Source organism: Rutidosis leptorrhynchoides, chromosome 11, assembly GCF_046630445.1.
Source record: "Rutidosis leptorrhynchoides isolate AG116_Rl617_1_P2 chromosome 11, CSIRO_AGI_Rlap_v1, whole genome shotgun sequence".
In the NCBI taxonomy this organism is placed as follows: domain Eukaryota; kingdom Viridiplantae; phylum Streptophyta; class Magnoliopsida; order Asterales; family Asteraceae; genus Rutidosis; species Rutidosis leptorrhynchoides.
Window position 1 is genome coordinate 83,071,350 of NC_092343.1, and position 21,190 is coordinate 83,092,539.

The 21,190-nt window shown below is 32.2% G+C and overlaps 4 protein-coding genes and 1 pseudogene across 6 annotated transcripts; 2 read left to right on the plus strand and 3 right to left on the minus strand.

The window, feature by feature from the left end:
* Positions 1–1,254: 1,254 nt before the first annotated feature.
* On the minus strand, positions 1,255–6,196 carry LOC139877831 (uncharacterized). Of its 3 annotated transcripts, none has more exons than XM_071865237.1 (4): positions 6,067–6,196; positions 5,177–5,666; positions 2,014–5,078; positions 1,255–1,727 (listed from the first exon to the last, which is right to left on the minus strand). In XM_071865237.1, the coding sequence occupies exons 3-4, from the start codon at positions 2,564–2,566 to the stop codon at positions 1,384–1,386; spliced, it is 897 nt and encodes a 298-aa protein (XP_071721338.1). In that variant the 5' UTR covers positions 2,567–5,078; positions 5,177–5,666; positions 6,067–6,196; the 3' UTR covers positions 1,255–1,383. The 3 variants fall into 3 exon arrangements, with proteins under 3 accessions (XP_071721338.1, XP_071721339.1, XP_071721337.1); XM_071865238.1 differs by having other exon boundaries at positions 2,014–4,749; positions 4,812–5,666; XM_071865236.1 differs by having other exon boundaries at positions 2,014–5,666.
* LOC139877832 (large ribosomal subunit protein eL19y-like) lies at positions 2,989–4,630 on the plus strand. Its single transcript, XM_071865239.1, has 5 exons — positions 2,989–3,145; positions 3,588–3,710; positions 3,827–4,140; positions 4,269–4,327; positions 4,422–4,630. The coding sequence occupies exons 1-5, from the start codon at positions 3,034–3,036 to the stop codon at positions 4,444–4,446; spliced, it is 633 nt and encodes a 210-aa protein (XP_071721340.1). The 5' UTR covers positions 2,989–3,033; the 3' UTR covers positions 4,447–4,630.
* Positions 4,872–10,060, minus strand: LOC139874720 (probable ethylene response sensor 1; annotated as a pseudogene).
* Positions 10,061–10,155: 95 nt separating this feature from the next.
* LOC139877051 (nicotinamide adenine dinucleotide transporter 1, chloroplastic-like) lies at positions 10,156–13,783 on the minus strand. The gene is made up of 9 exons (XM_071864452.1): positions 13,451–13,783; positions 13,239–13,331; positions 13,020–13,126; positions 11,726–11,771; positions 11,507–11,616; positions 11,334–11,428; positions 11,123–11,211; positions 10,596–10,690; positions 10,156–10,497 (listed from the first exon to the last, which is right to left on the minus strand). Exons 1-9 carry the CDS (start codon positions 13,521–13,523, stop codon positions 10,261–10,263), a joined length of 945 nt encoding a protein of 314 aa, XP_071720553.1. The 5' UTR covers positions 13,524–13,783; the 3' UTR covers positions 10,156–10,260.
* A 5,265-nt stretch (positions 13,784–19,048) lies between these two features.
* Positions 19,049–19,477, plus strand: LOC139874721 (uncharacterized). Its single transcript, XM_071862127.1, has one exon. The coding sequence runs from the start codon at positions 19,049–19,051 to the stop codon at positions 19,475–19,477; it is 429 nt and encodes a 142-aa protein (XP_071718228.1).
* The last annotated feature ends 1,713 nt before the right edge of the window (positions 19,478–21,190 follow it).

Consider the following 21,190-nt stretch of genomic DNA (forward strand, 5'->3'; position numbering starts at 1 on the left):
CGGTTTAATTAAACTCAATTTTAATGTGTTATATGTATACATTGTTTCTAGTCTATTGAGCATGTTGTCCTTAAAGCATTGCTAATGAGTAGGTTGAGTCGGTTTTAGAGGATCCATTGAATATTTTCAATGGTCGTCTTGAAGTATTTAAAAAAAAAAAAATAAATCTTGGAAGTATGTTCTAGTGATCTTCCTGAAGTATTTAATTGGTAGTTAACATGTTACTTATCATCAATGTTAATTATACTAAGGAGTAAATAGTTAACCTATCCAAGATTGTTTAGAATTTAAATTTAAATTTAAATAACGGTTAAATTAAACTCAATTTTAATATGTATATACATATACATATATACAAATACATATACATATAGATGTTTTCTAGTCCGATGAGTATGTTCAGTGGCGAGTTTATTTGTTGTCCCGTGGAGTCACGGGACACCGCTAGTTCGAAAAAATTTAGTAGAAAATACCCTGTAAATTGTATAGGACACCACTAAATTTAATTGGAGGACCCCATATCTTTTGAGAATTTAAAGTTTTTCCTTTAAAATATATAGGACACAACTATATTTAACTACTCGAACCCAATATATTTTCCGAAACTTGTAGTTTTTTGAAAGTAAATAATTATTAAAATAGCATTCAAATATAATTAGTTTTGAAAAAAAAAATTAGGACTCCATTGAGCTTCCATTCTGGAATCGCCAATGAGTATGTTGTTCTTCAAGCATTGCTAATGATTATAGCTCGCAACCTGGTCAGGTTAGGTCCGTTCTGTTGAATATTTTTAACTTGGCCTTCTAATGGTTAAACATTTAATTTTATGTGCTTGATTCAATGTAGGAAAACGTTAAGAGTCTAACCTGGTTTACAAGATATCTTGGCCCAACTACCCAAACTAGTCTTATTTGCTGAGTGGGCTTGATGACTCTCGGGCCCGAGGTTTCCATTTATTTATTTTGTATTATAGTGTGTCAAATATTTTACAAAAAGAATTTCGACTCTTTCATCAGAGATTAAAACTTAATGTAAATGGACACATTCATTTAGCAGTTATTTGTGATCACTGGTGCATAGCTTTCCATTTATTTATTTGATTTTATTATTGTTTATTCATCATTATTATTATTTGTTTTTGTTACTTTGATCTTCATCTTGAATGTTTGTATAGTTTTTACACGTTTACACACAAAAACACTCAGATTTTTTAAAATAATAATACTCCGTAATAGTTTAATATATATGAGTCAATGACATCAATATCAACTCATTACAAAAACAATACAGCGAATTTAACAAATCAATAAACACAACATTACTTAATACATTGTGGTCGATCAAAAAACAAAATACCCAACAAATAATGTACTACTGATACAATCAGTAACCTTCCTTGGGCAAAGATTGATATCCCGGGTTGTATATAAAAGGGTTTACCGACGACAAACAGTATCCGTTACTGTTTAGATGACGTGAAAATATAACACGCGAACCGCTAATTCCTCCATTCGTATCTTCAGGATTCTCGCAGCTTGTCCATGGAGAACTTTCAAGGAAAACCTTGCATTCTTTTATCTCCCACATATCGTCTTTTAGGAGCTTTGATGACGCTAATTTGGCTAAGTAGTAACCCTTTTCGTTTGCTGGACCGCTCGAGAAGGAAAATGGCGCGGATTCATATCCGTTTTTGTGTACAGCCAAACATGTCACTCTTGCAGTCGCTCCTATATATTCATTAAGGAAACATGGATACTGTTATGTCAAATCGATACCGTTATGTCAACATGATAATGTTTCATATTTTTATTATAATTGTTAAATATTTAAGTCACCTCGATACTGTTAGTCCAATGACCATCATTGAATAAAAACATACATTTAGATTCAATCTATGACATTATGCACTCCCCTTTTAAAAGGTACTACATCAATATGCAAAACATACATGATGACATATTTTTATTGCTAACATAGTAACATATGCAAAAACATGAAAAATAGAGTATGTACCTTGAAGTGGGAGGAGTTTGCCACGGTAATTACAATAGATAACGCCTTGAACGGCTATGTTCTTCGGGTGCTCTGGCACATTAGGTAGAGCCGGCTTAGGTGTCTTTTCATAGGTGCCATATTTCTTTTCGGGTACCACTGGTTTTGTTGGTACCTTGGGATAGTTCTTTTCGTATGCACCATGTTCCTTTGGTGCCTCTGGTTTTGTTGGTAATGTAACATTAGGCTTCTTATAAGTACCATATTCTTTAATTGGTACCGCGGGCTTTGTTGGTAATGTATAACTAGGTTTCTTGTAGGTACCATATTCCTTATTTGGTACCGCCGGCTTTGTTGGCAACTTAGGAGTAGGTTTTTTGTACGATTCATATTTCTCTTTTGGTACTGTGGGTTTTGTTGGTACCTTAGCGGATGTCGGATATTGATCTGTCGGGCTAGCGGGCTTTTTTGGGAAATATCCCTCGAGCCCGTAACCACCATCTGCTGAAACGACTATTGCAATCACCGAAAACAAAAGAACAATCAAACTAAGCTTTGTTGTGTTCCCTTCCATTTTTATTGTTATGTTATGTATGTATTTAAGCTTCAAATGTTTTTTGTTGTGTTATACAATGTCTAAGACGTCCTATATATACCAACACCTTTTTCAAAGTCAATCATTATTTATTTAAATAATTATTTGAAAGAAAAAAAACATGTAACTTTGTGGCCATGTCTTGCCATATTCAAAACTTAGTGGATTACTTGTAAGCACGATATTATATCAACTTAATCAAATTTAAATAAATAATACCATAAAATCTTCAATGTGGGACCCAACAAGATTTGTAAACATTACGAAGTTAAACTGAACAGGCCCAATATGCTGGTTTAATGGGCCGGGTTTATGAATGCAGTCTAATCAATTTGTATTTGTATTCACGTTATATTAAAGCCCAATTGAAACCCTAAAAGGGAAATAGAGAGAAATCGATATAAAAACACTGTTACAGCGCACACAAACCCTAATTGACGGTGAACATGGTGTCGCTAAAGCTACAGAAGAGGCTTGCTGCCAGTGTTCTAAAGTGTGGTAGAGGAAAGGTTTGGTTAGATCCAAATGAAGGAAATGAAATTTCTATGGCGAATTCACGTATGTTTCGATTATATACATATTATGATTATTTTACTGTGATCAGTTGTTAATTAATTGTGTGTTTATGTATTGCAATTGTTAATATATGGATCCGATTAGCTCAATTGTTTAATTTAATCTGAAACTAAGACCTGTACTAATTATATGATGATTTTGTTGTAATTATTCATATATTTATTGATTGATTGATTGATTGATTGATTACCCTATGTAGTACCAATTAAACGGATAAAGGTTATCAGCCTTTATAGATTATGTTGTGCTTATAAGTTCTGAAAATTATTATGCTATTGCTACTGTATATTTGTAAGTTGATTATTAGATTTTGATGATGATTGATGAATTTTTTTAGTTTTATTATTAAATTTTTATTTGTAAGAAGGGGGGGCGCAAATTAATTTTTTTTGTCTAAGTTTATATCTTTTTACATTAACTACAGGCCAGAACATCCGTAAGCTGGTTAAGGATGGATTTATCATTAGGAAGCCTACCAAGATTCACTCACGATCTCGTGCTCGTCGTATGAATGAAGCAAAACGAAAGGGACGTCACTCCGGATATGGTAATTCCATGATCTGTTTTTATGTTAATAATATTCAATAGATCATTTTTTATGCTCAACTAAGTTCGATATGCGTAGTGCTAGTCGGTTTAATATGATGGTTTAATGAACTTCAGGTAAACGTAAGGGTACCCGGGAGGCAAGGTTGCCGACTAAGATTATATGGATGAGGAGAATGCGAGTGTTGAGACGGTTACTTAAAAAGTACCGAGAGGCCAAGAAGATTGACAAGCACATGTATCATGACATGTATATGAAGGTGAAGGGTAATGTTTTCAAGAACAAGCGTGTGCTTATGGAAAGCATTCACAAATCCAAGGCAGAAAAGGCTCGTGAGAAGACAATTGCTGACCAATTTGAGGCCAAGCGTGCCAAGAACAAGGCAAGCAGGGAAAGAAAGTTGGCTCGAAGAGAGGAACGTTTTGCTCAGGTATAATACTAATCTATAATCCCTAAATTAACTGTTGATGACTGTTGACTATTGACTATCTAAATGTTGACCTGATTATATAGATACTTGCATTACCTTTATGTATAACTTATGTTATTTTTATGTAGGGTCCACAAGAGAAAGCACCAGCGGTGCCAGCAGCTGCTCCAGCATCACAGCCTACTCAGTGAGTGTTCACTTTGATTTGAGTTTTAATACATTACTATGTGTCTTTTATGTTCTATGTGTGATTTATTAACTTCTTTGTTTTTTTGTTTCAGGGCATCGAAGAAATCGAAAAAGTGAGGTGTGTATGATGGGGATAAGAATATGTTGATGTTTTTATTAGTCATGCAGTCTAGTTTTTTGAAGTGTTTCTTCTTGGGTTTATGCTATAAAACTGTTTTATTTTGGTGGCTTATACTCTTTTGCATTACTTATGTTGGTTATATTACTTATACATTATGCAGTATTTTGTTTTTTAGTTTCATCAATCCTTAAATCTTCTGTTTGTGTTTGTGCTTATTAGATAAAGCATCTAGGTTCTGCAAATTTTGTAAAAACATGTGGAATGTCTTGTTGCCTGATGCCACTTCCCGAATCCTTGACCTGTTCCAGTTTGATTATAAAAAATGCGCAATGATATTATTTCATCAAATGTAATTACTCACCTGCACAAGTAGGTAAAGCAAGCCTTCGGTCAACATGGGGCAGAATTAAGGGGTTCGCCACTATGCAACAAACTCTGAACTTAAAATCGAGGCTTCAACTGAAACAGAACCTTCCTTTGTGAACTTAACTGCGTTACCAGCAACATTTAACAGGGTCTGCATTTGTCGCTTTTCATCACCGATCCCATAAGTAGGTAGATTTACATTGTGATTTAAGGTCATAGATATGTTTTTGACTGAAGCAATAGGATTTATCAAACTGATGACCTACAACAACACAGTAAATTATGTTCAGATACTATAAAGATGCGGGTCAAGCCAAACTAACCCATCAAATTTGACCTGTCTGAACTCAAATAAACAACCTTTTCAGTTCATCTAGACTCATAAATGTTGGTCATGTCCAGGTTGGTTACTTTCGGCCCGCGAACCCGAAGGTCATATTTGGGCTATTTTGACCCCCAAACCGACCCGAATTGACACCCCCTGGCCCTAGTTACAAGTCATAAATTACTTCACTGAGCAACTCGTGAATATCAAACACTTCATTTCCAAGTCTAGTCTAGAAAGATCAAGAACATCATTTACAAGTGCTGCAAGAAGGTTGCTACACTTAAGAATCGTCTCTATCATGGCCCTTTTTCATTGGCGTAAGTTCGGTTTCCAACAAAAGTGATGATAATGCCGTAATTGCAAGCAATCTCATCTCATGGTTCATCAGACCTAGAAAATCCTTAAGAGCACGGATAGCCAACTCTGCCTCTCGTCGGGCCATATCCAAAGCAACATTTTGTGCGATCAATTGGTTCCGTGATCGTGTAGATTCTTCTAGAATTGCAGCATGAGAAAGTGCAACTGCAACCCGATTACGTCATTAAAAGCTTACACTTCTAGTCATAAAAAGCGAAACAATGCCTTGATAACTATTTAAAATAAGGTTGTGTTTGATAAAACATAATGATCAACCGTTTGTATAATTTGAACGAGAATTTGATTCTGTATAACAATAAGTTCTTTGATAATTATTTTGAATGAACATTATGCATTAGGTAAAATTGCGTTATTAACTTTTTACATGAATAAAAAAATTCAATATAGTTATTTGACAAGTGTTCTTGATGTTAAATGGTTCAACACTGAACATCATATGTCAGAAACAAACGCGCATCATGCCGAATGGTTCTACAGTGTTGAGCCATTCACTTAAAAAGGTAAACAAACACCCTAAGAACACGATTAGAGTCAGGCTATTAACCTGTTTGGCGACAACATCTACGAGCTCCAGTTCATGGTCACACCACTTCCGTACACCATTGACATGAAGTATCAAAACCATGATTGCATAACTTTTGCAGGGTGATCAGACTAAATATCAATTTCAAAATTCGAAAGATTCAACAAAGGTGCGCGAACACCAACTTCTTCAGGTAACATATATCTTCTGGCACGAGCTCTAATCCTCGCCAATGTGGTCCCACCATGAATTCTCCCAGTTCGATTGCTACTAAACACTCGAGTTACTTCGTCCAGATTCATCGAAACAGTAGACCCAATTCAATCAGGGTTGTATTCAATATGGTGTGTCAATTAATCGTGCTTCGAATTTCATGTGTAAGCATTTTAACATGGCTTCCAGTTACTTCCATTTTAATAATCAAACCCTTTTCTTTATCAAGATCTTCAGCTCATTTTCTCAAAAAACGACTCGCGCACTTTCACTCTAAGCAAATCAGGTATAGTCCGAAAGAGCAATAAAGCTGTGACGCATGACACGAAAGCTGTAGATAAATTTGATACTGTCATGACTAATACAACTGTTTTCGAATGGGTAGAAAAAGTCCATAGATTTATGAAATGGGTCGCACCACACAGGATTATGAATAAGAGCATAAGCACCCATCTGTATGGAAAAAACGCCGATTTTTGTACAAAGTAAATAAGTTTTATAGGTATGGAGAAATACGCAACGGCTATGAAAAAAATCAGATATGTATTGATACTTTAACAGATCATTGGCAGGCCATTGCGTATCGAGACAGTAACATGAGATATTATCAATAAACTGCAAGATTTAGTACTGTAATGCATGATCATAATTGACAAAATAAGAGATGATGTCTATGTATGAATTTAGGATAAACATGGTTAGAGACGAAAAAAGTCAGTGGTGTATCTAAGAGTCGTAGTCACGGGTGTTACTAGTTAAAAGCTTAAAAAAATTTACACTCTTAAATGGTGCACTCAAAATTTTATACTATCTAGTGGTGTCACTAGTTAAAAATCCACTAGATTGGATATTTGACTAGTAGCCAAAGCCCATGAGTTTCACATTACTCTAAAATCAATTAGTAATAGAGTGAGATTCCCATAAACTTATATATGCAAATTTGTTTCTTTCACTTTCCAATGTGGGACACAATGAACCGATTAGTTTCAACAAAAAGAGTTCACCTTGACGAAAAACAATAGAGATCGGTTACAATTTGTGTGTTTTAGGGGTGTTTTGAGGTGAAAGTGTAAAGTGTGGTTACAAGAAGTCAAGAACAGATCATTTGAATGCAGGTGTGGTAATCACGAAAAAAAGTGGCACCACCTTTACATCACCACACCCTACACGGGTTCATTGTAAAAAAGAAAGATATATCTATCTATCTTCTATACATACATACATACATACATACATACATACATACATACATACATACATACATACATACATACATATACATACATACATACATACATACATACATACATACATTATTATAAAACACGTGCCAATAATCCTATGTGTCAATTTCTTAATTAATCTGAATTAAATTTGCATACGTGTCATTTTCTTAATTAAACTGAATTAAATAAGTATTAATATTTTTATATATAAATATATAAATATATTATGAAAAATCTTAAAGATATTTATAATATGTTAATGAAATCCCAACTTACGTATTAATATGAGATCTTTATGTAACTTACAAAATTATAGGATATATTAAATAGTTTATTAATTGTTGTAAAACACGGGCTTATAAACGGGCTTATAAAATTAATACAAATAAATACTACAAACAAACATAACGTTTAGTATATATGATCATTATTAAAAATAATTTATACGATCTAAAATTTAATTTCAATTAAATCAACTTTCGGTATAACCAACAAAAAATCGTTTTATCTATATACGGACTCATAATCTATGCGGCAGGTATCAATACCAATATTTTCGATACAAATATTATTAGTAATAAACGATTTTTTTTTTGTAATTGTACTATACATTTAATAAATATCAATTTAATGTTACCATACATCAATTAATACAACTATCATGTAATGCATGAGCTCACGTTAGTATTCATTTTAATTGAATTATAAAGTTGATAAAATATCAATACTAACGTTATCGACGTTGGCGAGTTTAAGTATAACCCTGTGGGGTCCTATAACACCACTAATTTTTGAAATTAATCACATTTTTTGTATAAGACACCACTAAATATAATAATAGAACCCCACATTTTTAGAATTTATAATTTGATAGTTTTAACTACTAAAATATATGAAATTGATCCACTTATAATTTTATAGTACGATCTTTGAATATTTAAAAAAAAAAAAAACAACACTTATCCAATTACCAATTTTCTTTGTATCATGCGACATGAGACCAAAAACGTTCATAACTTCATCTGTTACTCTTATCCTTCTAGTTCGGTCTTCATTAAGCCATTCAACCTTCAATATTTTTATAGGGGTAATATTTGTGAAATTATCAATATGAACAATAATGATATGATGATTGTTGTAATAACAATTGGCTTTATTATTAAGTGAGTCAACAACAAACGTTAATTTATTGGCGACTTGACTACCGTTTAATGCCTATATTGAATTTCAGGCATGAGTTAAAACCCATGAAAATTTGATCCTACTATTTTCATGGCGTCTCATTTTTAATTTTAACTTTTTTTTTTCCCTATTTATTGGGAGCAGGTCCTCTCGAAAGCTATCTATTTATCTGTCGGAAAGAGAGAGAGAAGACTTTCTATAATCTTAGAGTCTTTTCACTCAGGTGGAGAAATAATATTTTTTTATCAAAGAATAGAGGAATGATTATCTACATCTCATATCCCTCGTACTTCGCATATGCGAGACTGTGTTTTGTTGCTGTTGTTTTTGTTGATGGTTGTAATGACAATATTGAAAATATGAACAACTTTATATTTTGTGAGTATTATCTAATTTTATATTTGTGTTTTGGGTGTAACCCTATCGAGTCCGACCCAATTTGACCTGACACATTCAATAATTTATGCAAGTTGTCAAATAAATTTGGGGACCCCACTAGATTTTGATCATAATCGTCAATGGTTATCGAATATTAATTTGTACAACTTCCGTGCAACGTACGGGCTCATAAAACTAGTAAGCATATATATTTGGGCCCCATGTATTATTGTCTTATCTTAATATGATTATTTAGATCGTAATTCACATTATTAAACCGTTTAGTGATTTGGACCCTGATATTATCACAAGAGATCTAAGTCTAAACCTTACTATCATCATATTTTCATATTTCGATTTGATGGGATAAAAAGGTCAAAAGCGACATTTTTGTTCTGAACACTCAGGACCTTATCCGTTTTCTTGTTTGTATTTCAGATTTTATATAGAATTTTTAAAAAAGGGTTGTTTTATGATAGGTTACCCAAAAAGAAAGAAATACATTATACACTGTAGACATGCACCGGAATTAAAAATGTCGTTAAAGTTGAAAAACAACAAAGAAGGAAGAATGAAATACTTAGAAAAAGAGGGGTCGAAACAGGCAACCAAAGTTCACTAAGTGTATATAGATGATGGATACATTAACCTGCCACTTTGTAATTACATGTTATAATCACTTTGTAACATGTTATAATCAATTTAGGTTTCACTAACCTCCAATTTGTTATCAAAGATACAATTATACTGTTTTTAAAAACAATTATCATTCTTATAATGATTCCTATTCCTATGTTGAAAACATACATTTTCGGCCACAAGAAGCAACTTATCATACAAATTTAAGTACAAAGTTGTGACAGTCCAATTTTCATCCAATTTTCAAGTACAATTAGCCCTTTATTGCCCTATTCCAACACACACCACGACCAACCTATAGAAGTATAGAATTAATAATTTTAATTGCTCAAGTACAATTCAATTCTATTTTTGCAATTTACCTTTTGATGACCCATACCTCAAACCAAACAAGTTAGTTACAAGACCCTCAACTAAAAACAGGTTATTATCATACATAACATCATTGACTGGAAAGAGTATTCCATACATTTGAAAAAAATAACTTTCTTATCAATATCAATATCAATCTCACTTACATTAATATTGGTTTTGTAAATTGCTCCTATGTAAATAAAACACAATGGAGTATACATCTTCACAATGTGTGAGGATGAGGATCCGAAGGGAATGAATTAACAAGAAATCGATGAATCATTTCAAAGCTAGTAAATGTTATGACCGCAGCGGGAGTTGTTCTCAAAAGGTTAGTCGCACAACCACGATAAAAACCCGGAAACCCCTCCTTTACAAATACTTTCTTTATGCAATCCATCGTTCCTGTGTATCGTCTTGCAGAATGGTGCCCTTGTTCTTGTAGTCTTGCCCGAACAACCTAGTCATAGTTTCTTACATTAAGTCATTAACTTATATTTTCAAAACGATAATATAAATAATAAATAATAATATTATAATATAATATTTACATCATACCTCGTGTGGATAAGTCAAAGTAGAGGCAAATATTTTTGAAACTGAAGAGGCGATTGCGACATCACGAGCCCCTAGTTTATCCGGTGTCGTACTATCTGTAGTTATTTAAAAAAAAAAAAAAAAAAAAAAAAGGTTATTAATGTTTAGAATAAAGGAAAAACAAAACTACACGGATAGTCCTTGTGGTTTGTCGAAAATTTCAAGTTTCGTCCTTAAACTTTTTTGCATGGATAGTCCTCTGGTTTGCATTTCTTGCAAGGATAGTCCCTCTATCAAACGGGCGTTAAATTTTTTGGTTAAATGGCTAATTTCATCTTTTTAGTTTTTTTACAGCTTTAATAACCACGTCTTCTAGACTTGCAGTTATCGTTTCAAACCCACATCATCTTCACTTGAAAAATCAGTAGTGTGGGTTTGAAACGATGACTGACTTAACCAAAACAATTAACGCCCGTTTGAGAGAGGGACTATCCTTGCAAGAAGCGCAAACCACAGGACTATCCATTACTATTATGATTGTCATGTACCTCTACTAGCCAAATAGCCTTTAATCTTCTCATAAGCAGGAAACTGAATTGCAACATGACTGATACCCACAAGCGCAGGCACTAAACCACTGCCCAAAATAAAAAAAAATAAAAAACATTCAAAGATCCAATACTAAACATAAGATTCATGCTCAAGTCATATTATTATATATACACATATACATATACATGATGCAAGTGTTAGCAAAACCTGTATAAACCACGGATGCCCTCTTCAAGAGCAATTCTTTTCAGAGCTGATAGTGTACCCGTATATGGTATTAGCCCAGGCCTCATTCCTTGAGTCTACAAACGGGAAACAAGTAACTAAGTATTTGTCTTTAAATATAAGCAAAGTACCAAGTTTGTAAGTAGAGAACGTACTTGTAGCCTTGTCTTAACAGCCCACAAAGGATTTGTGACTATGGTTGTTGCGGCTCCAGCCCCTGAAGCTGCTAGCATATTTGCACCAAAAGATAGCCCATGATTTCCATCTATATATGTACAATTATTTACAACAAATCAATTACTTAATAAACCATCCTATTTTATAATTAAAGACATCGGTACATATATAATATAATATATTATTAAAAGACTAACCAGAGCCAAGTAAATCTTTGAGCTGCTCATAAAGGGTAAAATAGACCTGCAAAAAGTTGCAACATTTGAAATTTAAAGAGCTGGAGTTCAAAAATCTCATCAGAAATTTAAGATATTTTATTTAACAAAGACGGAAATCACATAAGGGCATCTTCCTATAAGTAAAGTTCTGATAGAATTTGGCAACCATCAAAGGAACAAACTATATAACTAAATCAATTCATTGCTGAAATTAAAGATGTACTGAACACCTCAGTGTATATAGAACTATGTCCTTAATGTAATAAAAGACTGATTAGATTAGCTTACACACTAATATTACTATTAAATAGGAATTCTAAGATAGTCATGTTTATTTTTATTTCATTGTTAACAGAAGGAGTACAGAATGTTTATCATTTTGTTACAGGGAAGGAGATTATTTGACTAACTACCTATTCTTTCTGTTTGTATCATTGTACTAAAGAGTAAAGATTTCCCTATCCAAGTTAGCCGAAGAGGGCGAGTATTTTCGATTCAGATGTACGCCACCTAACCGGGTACCCCATGACCATTTCTGACACTTAACTTCATTAATACAACAACCATTTATATAAAGACTCAATTTCTCTTATCATTTCTTTTGCCTGTTTCTCAAGTAAAAGAGATAAAATGAGACGTCATTTTGATCATGTAGACATCTAACTTGTAATAAGCTCGTCTTTAACCAAATAAACAAAAGTTGCAAAAAAAGTAAATAAGTAAAGAAAAAAAATCACTAGCATTTTGCATGATCAATCATCAATCAATCACAGAAAAATAAAGGTTAATTCAAAAGAGCACTCAACTTGTTTTAAATTATATATGATGGGAGATGAAAATTTAACCATGGGACAGAAACTAAAAAGTCACAAAAGGCAATTATATCCATGATTCAGAGAGAATTCAATAACAAAATTAGACGACTGTTTCTTGAACCATATTCTATAACCTAACATCCTTACCCTGGCCTAGCACAGTGAAGCATATAACCATACTTAGAGCCCTAGCACACTGTAAAGAGTAGATTCTTTGTTAAATGATGTTCACATCCTATCTAAGCAAGTAAGTTTCGCGGTCAACAAATATGACAGTGTGAAAAAGATAAGCTTTTTAATCAACTTATCAAGTCCTCAAACAAGTCTCCTCTTGTTTACTACTATAAATAACTCATTGCATCCTAAGTGCTAACCAAATTTGAAGAACAAATAACACATCCACTGTCCACATTAACAAGAACTAATATTACTCCATTGTATAAAAACACACAACTCACCGCCCAATTTGGAAGCAATGCAAGAATAGTTGGAGAGAGCCCACGGTACATACCACGAACCCCTTCCTTTTGAAATATCTGTTTTAAGCTACCTACTATAAGACTACCTGATCCAACAACAAAATATCCTAATACAATCAGAAACTCAAATACAATTAATGCAAGCATTTCAATTCCAATATAGAAACAAACATTTTGTTTATACTGAAATCACAATACCTCTAACGGCTCCGTTGAGCTGTGGAAGACCGTGAACTTGAAACCTAGTTTTTATCACATCTAATGGACATACAAATGTAGCTGAAATAACTCCTGCATATATACATATACACATATATATAGGATTACATATTTAAACAACACACGAAACCCTAGGTTTTGATTCATAGGTTCATGAATTAGGAAACTGAAAAATCGTTACAGACATAAACCTGCAGAGGCACCAGCAGCGGCATTACATAGAATTGGGAATGAAGTAGGGGCGGCGTATGCATCGGATGCCATTATTATAAAAATTATACTTACAATTAGCGGTGATTATAAGAATTGATGATTGATTGATGAAATAATCCTCTGTGGAGAGGTTGATGGTAGGTAACGATGGTCGCATGGCCAGTAAGTGAAAATCAATTTTGATTATAAGAATTAGGGTTTAGTGAAAACTGATAATAACATGAACGAACTGAATTGAGATTGTTTGACGATGTTGTTTGCGGGCGATGAAATCGAGAGAGGATAAGAAAACGCCATGAAAACTGTTCTCAAATTTTAATGGATGCCAAATGCGAATGGACAAGGTGATTATTTGTTGGGCCAAGTGGGAAGCAGTCAATCAGAACAATGAATAGATTGGGCCTACATTGAATTCCCTCTTTAGTACTAACTTTACTCGGTTACTCGATCTCGACTCGTTGAAAAGTAAGTCTAGCTATTTGTGACTTACTTGATCTCGAATTGTTAACAAGAATAGATCGAAATTTGATTTACAATGAACATGACCTCGAATTCAAACATATATTAGCACTATTTTAAAAAACCTCACTACTCTCAATTAATCTTCGATTACTTCTTCTAAGAACAATCCATATCAAATTTTCAAAATTCATCTAACTAATCGGTCAATATGGATTAATGATTTAAAACGTGATTTTTTGGTCAAAGTAACTCAAAGTCAAAATTGATCAACATTTTAACATTGGTTTAAGCTAGAATTTTAGAGTATTCAAACAAAATGAACAATTTTATGTATGCTTGTAGAAATTATGATAAAGTATATGATTTTCTTCAATATTTACACATATAATTTTGAAGTTTATTATTTAATATATACCATTAATCTCTGATTAATCCCGAATTGCTGCTTACTTATTTCAAAGTCTTGACTGATTAGTGCTCGAATGACGAGTTTTTAAACCTTGTATATTAAAGCTCGTTTACTAAACGAGCTTGACTTTACTAAGGTTGAACAAATGTGTGAGTCTATACATATTTATGTACATTAAATTAATTTGTTGTACATATATAGTCACAATATATATATATATATATATATATATATATATATATATATATATATATATATATATATATATATATATATATATATATATATATATATATATATATATATATATATATATATATATAAAATAACATAATAAATTAATAATGATAGTAAATAGTAAATCTTATGTGAGGCTAACAAATGAATGAAAAAATAAATAAATATATTACTTTACTAAATATTCTAATTGTTGTATTCAACGCGCAGTCGAATGTGGATATACGTTGTTTGATACCTATATCTAGTAGGTGGGGTTATTTGTTGGACGTGTATGTATATGCATGAAATATAGCCCGAAATATTTAGTATTTTTTTAACGTTGTCCGTTTCGCGTATAGTTAGTCGCGTTGTGTTCGTAAAATTATTTCGAGTTGAACGGTGGTCTCGGAAAAATTTAACTCGCACCGAGCGAGACTATAGGGCCCGTTATTTAGTGTTTTTTTAACGAAGTCCGTTTCCCGTATAGTTAGTTCCGTTGGGTCCGTCTGATTTTTTCGAGTTGAACGGTGGTCTCGGAAAAATTTAACTCGGACCCAGCGAGAAGATAGGACCCGTTAAAAATTTGGATGGAATTCTTTTCTTTTAATTTAATAAAATTATATATTTACGCTTTCTACCCCTAAAATAGTGGAAACTTGAGGGGGCGTTGTGTAAATTGAGTTGAAATTGAGGGGTCGTTTGTAGTGTGAACGCAAACTCAAAACGACAATCCAATATAACTGAAACGACGATTTTGGGCACGCATATTAGTATGTAGGACCCGTTAACGATGTCCGTTATTTTAGTGTTTTTTTAACGATGTCCGTTTCCCGTATAGTTAGTTCCGGTGGGTCCGTCTGATTTTTTCGAGTTGAACGGTGGTCTCGGAAAAATTTAACTCGGACCCAGCGAGAAGATAAGACCCGTTAAAAATTTGGATGGAATTCTTTTCTTTTAATTTAATAAAATTATATATTTACGCTTTCTACCCCTGAAATAGTGGAAACTTGAGGGGGCGTTGTGTAAATTGAGTCGAAATTGAGGGGCCGTTTGTAGTGTGAACGCAAACTCAAAACGACAATCTGATATAACTGAAACGACGATTTTGGGCACGCATATTAGTATGCAGGTATAATAATATAATAACTAGTTGTGGAGCCCTCGCTTCGCGCCGGGGGCTCCGTTTTGAATGCGAGTTAAAAAAAAGTCTTTCCTTTTGTGGATCTATTTTGTAAAAAAGAATTTTATTCGACATCTAACATTGAAGGGTTGTTCCTTTTGTGAAAGTTGCTTCTTTTAGCGTTAAAGTTAGTTGATCTATTTTGTAAAAAAGGAATGTTTTTCGACATCTTTTGGTAGCATTGAAGGGTTGTTCCTTTTAAGAAAGTTGTTTCTTTTATCGTTGAAGACAAAAAAAAAAATGTAGCACAGTAGTGGCCTATGTGAGTCCTACTGTTTGAGCGCAGTGTACAAGTTGGTAAAGCGTGATGGGTGTTATTATTCAGTATTTTTGGTGTTAGTGATGAGATAAATAATAATTTAGAATATAGGTATAAAGTGGGGGGTTCGATTTGTATTTTAATCAAAGTTAGGGGATTAGGTTGTTGGAAGCTTTGACGAGCCCAACACACCCACTATTGAGGACCTAGGTTATACTCACTCACTACACCAACACTTTGACGTTGGTTAGCCTTTAATTATATGAATCCTTAGTGCACAATAATATTTAGGCGACAGTGTCGACCATATATCATTCAGGCGGTATAACCGACCATATATCACTTAGGCGGCAGAGCCGACCATATAATAAGAACAACACAAGTGCACTAAGAACTTAAACACAAACTAAGGCTTAACCGGGAAACTTAACAAAGAACACTTTTATTAATACAAAAATATAATTACAGTATTACTTACTTATAAGTTTTCTTTTCTCTACTTATAAGCTCTCTCTAACTCACACTCTTCTTATTTCACACCTTACTTCTTCTCTACTTCTCAACTCACTCTTTTCACTCTCACAACTTCACACTACACAAATGAAATCTCCTCCCATATTTATACTACTCCATGAAAGTTTCTAGAAACTAGATATTTCCATGGATATATAAATATCTAGATATTTTTATACATATAAATATCTAGATATTTCTTACACATATAAATATCTAGATTTTTCTATACATTTTAATATCTAGATATTTTTCATATACATATTAATATCTAGATATTTTACCCATATACATTTACTAATTCCGTATTATCCTAAATTTGCATTGTATTTTAACATAGGTTTGTAAAAAATGAAAAATTGAATAGTACTATTCATAACAAATAAGACAAATTTTGTCTATTAGTTATATTGGTAATATCCAACCAACCGCCTCGCGCCACATCGCTAAAATTTACTGTCCAAACCGATTTACAAAACGGGTCAACCCAAACCCGGCGACTCGACCCGTCACAAATACCGAACCGCCCCCCAAATCTTCTACCTCAATTACATCTTCCACCCCCAATCAGGGGGGTAAAGTGTCAAACCCATATTCTATTTAAAAAAACTTAAATAAACTTCACTCAACGGACCATATCTTTCCGCTTGCCGCGAGTTAAATTTCTCCGACACCACCGTTCACCTTGAAAAAATTTCACGAACACAACACGACCAACTATACGCGAAACGGAAGTCTTTCAAAAAAACGCTAACTATTTCGTGCTACTTCTCCTACGTACACGTACAATAAACAATATTTCGGGCTACCTCTCATACATACAATAACAACCCAAATTAACTAAATCACATCGATGTTTCCGTTCCGTTTTTTTGTTAATAGTACATTATAGATTATATCGAGGGTTTATATTGTGTTTCGATTAGTCTTTTCTTTTTGTTAATAGTAGATTATAGATTATATCGAGGGTTTATATTGTGGTTTCGATGACTTTCAGGCCGAAACATGTGCAACCATATAGTAGTGTTAAAATGACACTAATCCGCTGTGAAACGCGGACCACAATGTAATAATATAGTATTGCTCGAGTGGAGCTCAAGATTTATAATGTTAAACAAGTTGAGCTTATGTGAAAGTTGAAATGAGCTCGGACTCTATGAATTTTAAACAAACACGAATTTGAGCTCTATGAATTTGAAACCAAGCTCGAATTCTACTCGATTCATTTACATATCTACCTCTATGCCGCGGTACTCTTTTATACTACATTTTGAGTTCTTTCTAATAGGACAAGAATCAGATGGAATACAAAACAGATAAAAGTTATGGAAATTGATGTAGATAACCTATATGTATTTTCAACTTGAAAGAAGTAATACAAAGAAATAGAAACAAGGGTTCTTTCAAAGTAGACTCGGATTCAATCCTCAAGGAGTAGCCTAGTAATTGAATGTTTGAGAATATTCAAAGAAGACTCGAATTCAATCTCCATTAACTACACTTTAGGGTCTTGCCTTTAAAAATACTTATTCTAATTCATTATCCTTGGTCCTTCTTAAAAAAAACTCTAGAATGCATTTTTTTTTTATTATTTTCTTATATTACACTTATCTTTCCATCGAAATGAAACTTGGGAATGCCTTGGTTTCCCTTATTGGATACACTTCCTAAAAATATTCATAAAGACCACTCCCTTCATAATACAGTAGAATATATGCACCTTATTATTTATATATATTTTAAAACTATTATCAACTTGCAACGAAAAAAAAAATTCTCTACCTTTGAATTATTTCACTCTGGACAAAATAATGACTTATTTTTATTATAAAATAAAAGAAAGATTATACATTACATCTCACTCATATCTCACACATGTGAGATTGATTTTTGTTATTGTTGTCTAAAATAAGGACACTTTCAATTTACCCGTATTTATTACTATCTATCATTAATTTTAAATTAATATTGTCAAAACTTATCTCGAATATATTGATTGATAATATATATTATTTAATTATGAAATTAGAGGGAAAAAAATTCTACGACGGAAAGATCAGTTAATTTCAAATAACAAGTGTTACTAAAGACCATAACACCACTATTCTTCATGCCTATCGTGACCGAGAAATCTTTATCCTATCTTTTTGACTAGTGAGTGAAATATATTTTTATATCATGTTACAGGACGATTTAATGTTCTTCTTTCCATAAATTATACTAAGATAAAAGTACTATATGTGTGTTTTTTTAGTTGAAAACGTTGCAATGTTTGTGTTTTGAAGTATGACCATGTCATGAAACGGACAATTTTGGGAGTAGGTAATATGATACCCTACAAAACAATAATATAAGGTTGGTCAGATCCATGGCACAATAAATAAATCAAATTATTATTATTCTTTTTTTACAACAATAAAAAAAGATGGGGAATTTTATCATGATTATTCTCTAACCTACCTTCCTCTCAACATCCATGACGTCCTATTAAATAGCTAGTGTTCCATAACATACCATTTTCATTATAATCAATAATGGGACATTTGGGGAGCAAAGTGTCTAAAGGGGTGAAAAGATACTGGCGTCGAAGAAGCTACCAGCATCTCGCCGCCAGTACAAACGAAGTAGGATCAAAGACAAAACGATACTCATGGAGAATAAGGGTACCATCCAAGTTGAAAATTAAGCTTAGGTTTAAACTTAAGTTTAATCCTAAGAAGTTGCTTACTAGATTTCACAGTGCGTATGTGAGTATGATGATGAAGGTGGCCAATTCGCCTGCGCTAAGTGGAGGAGGATTAGTCGGTTTTGGAGGTGACGGTACTAGTCAATTTGGGATGACACCCATGAAAGAATATGATGAGAAATTGGTAATTCAGTTGTATAATTCATTGGTGATTAAACAGGAACAATTAGCAGCACTCAAAGTCGAGCAGGGTCCCCATATCACTTTTTCCGGGTAGTACTTAATTTCCAGAGTTATTATGTAGAATTGTGTAAAATTAGTTGCAATAGATTTGTAATATTGTGGATGTTTACGTGAATAATTTAGTTCTTGATATCATATCAATCAAATATCAAGTACTAGTCATATAAACCATGGAATCACATACATGCATGGCCAGCCCTTTGATCATGGATCTGGATTATGTTAAATCTAGTATTATAATGGACACTAATCAATCTAGTATCTAGTACCATATTTGATAAATTTACTCTATTTATACATTAAACTGTACAATAAAACTTATTATTAATTATTAATACATAAATATAGTGAATTTATAAAACATTTAAGTGAAAATATCAATCTCAACTCTTTTTTATTATATGAAAAAGTGAAATTTCAATGCTTATTTCAGTGGCGGAACTTGAACCCGGCCACATATGGGTCGGGTGTAAAAATTTATTAAATTTTTCATTAATAGGTGGGGCGAACACTACAAAAAACCTTATTTTTTGATATTTTTTTTTTAGTGTAATTTTTTTTTTTAAAATCCAGCTGGGGCTGGTGCCCCGCCCTGCCCCTTATATATTCCGCCCCTGGCTTATTTAATTATATTTTACAAAATAAATCATAGATTTTGACTCAAATGAACTGATAAACCATTCACAATTAAATATATGTGTAATATACTCGTATGATCCTTTTAAACATAGAAAAAACTTCGGATAGTTATGTGATTTGTCGATAATCCTTTTGTTTGTACTTCTTTCAAGAATAGTCCCTCTTATTAACGAACGTTAAATATTTCCGTTAAATCAAATCACACACAAGGCATGTGAGGTGTTGGTTAATATGCCACGTCATATGCTTAAAATGTTAAATGGCCCTTGATGACAATAGTTTTGAAGATAACAATAAATCTATGTACCTATAACTGTGGTAAATAACACGAATTCATAAATCTATACTGTGACGACCCGAAAATTTCCGACTAATCTATAAATAAATTAACGTTTTCAACACGATAAGCAAAGTCTGAAAAGTTGAGTCTCAAAACTTTTGAACTGATTTTATGATACCATATGACCTTTGACTATTTCCCGACGATTCACGAACCATTGTGTTTAAATAAATATGTAAATAAATAAATATAGATAGATATATAAATATCAACTTAAGTGTATATATAATATGGAGTTAATAAAACACACTTTAAATTACTTGAATTATAATGTAAAATAATATACTGAAAAATTAAGGTACTGTTAAAATGAATATATATATATATATATATATATATATATATATATATATATATATATATATATATATATATATATATATATATATATATATATATATATATATATAGTTATACATAAGTAATATCACATATTGTAATGTGTGTATATCAATTATTCAATAAATGATATCATATAATAAACGATAAAATTTTTAGATATTGCATAATTAGTAAATTGTAACATTAATATATTAATTGAGGTTACAAGTTAAAAATATAGTTATTATACTAAAATTATTACTTCATTAATATTATAAATGTTAATATTAATATTGATATCAGTATTATTAATATTACTATATATTATAGTTGATATATTTAAATTGTTATAATATTAATACTAATATTATTATTATTATCATTATTAATATCATTATTAATATATATATATATATATATATATATATATATATATATATATATATA

Coding starts and splice junctions, on each gene's coding strand:
- LOC139874721 (XM_071862127.1), top strand. CDS start 19,049: ATGGGACATTTGGGGAGCAAAGTGTCTAAAGGGGTGAAAAGATACTGG.
- LOC139877832 (XM_071865239.1), top strand. CDS start 3,034: ATGGTGTCGCTAAAGCTACAGAAGAGGCTTGCTGCCAGTGTTCTAAAG. Junction 3,711..3,826: donor GGGACGTCACTCCGGATATG/GTAATTCCATGA, acceptor AATGAACTTCAG/GTAAACGTAAGGGTACCCGG. Junction 4,141..4,268: donor GAGAGGAACGTTTTGCTCAG/GTATAATACTAA, acceptor ATTTTTATGTAG/GGTCCACAAGAGAAAGCACC.
- LOC139877831 (XM_071865237.1), bottom strand. CDS start 2,566: ATGGAAGGGAACACAACAAAGCTTAGTTTGATTGTTCTTTTGTTTTCG. Junction 1,728..2,013: donor CAAACTCCTCCCACTTCAAG/GTACATACTCTA, acceptor ATGAATATATAG/GAGCGACTGCAAGAGTGACA.
- LOC139877051 (XM_071864452.1), bottom strand. CDS start 13,523: ATGGCATCCGATGCATACGCCGCCCCTACTTCATTCCCAATTCTATGT. Junction 13,332..13,450: donor CGCTGCTGGTGCCTCTGCAG/GTTTATGTCTGT, acceptor GTATATATGCAG/GAGTTATTTCAGCTACATTT. Junction 10,498..10,595: donor CTTTGACTTATCCACACGAG/GTATGATGTAAA, acceptor AACTATGACTAG/GTTGTTCGGGCAAGACTACA.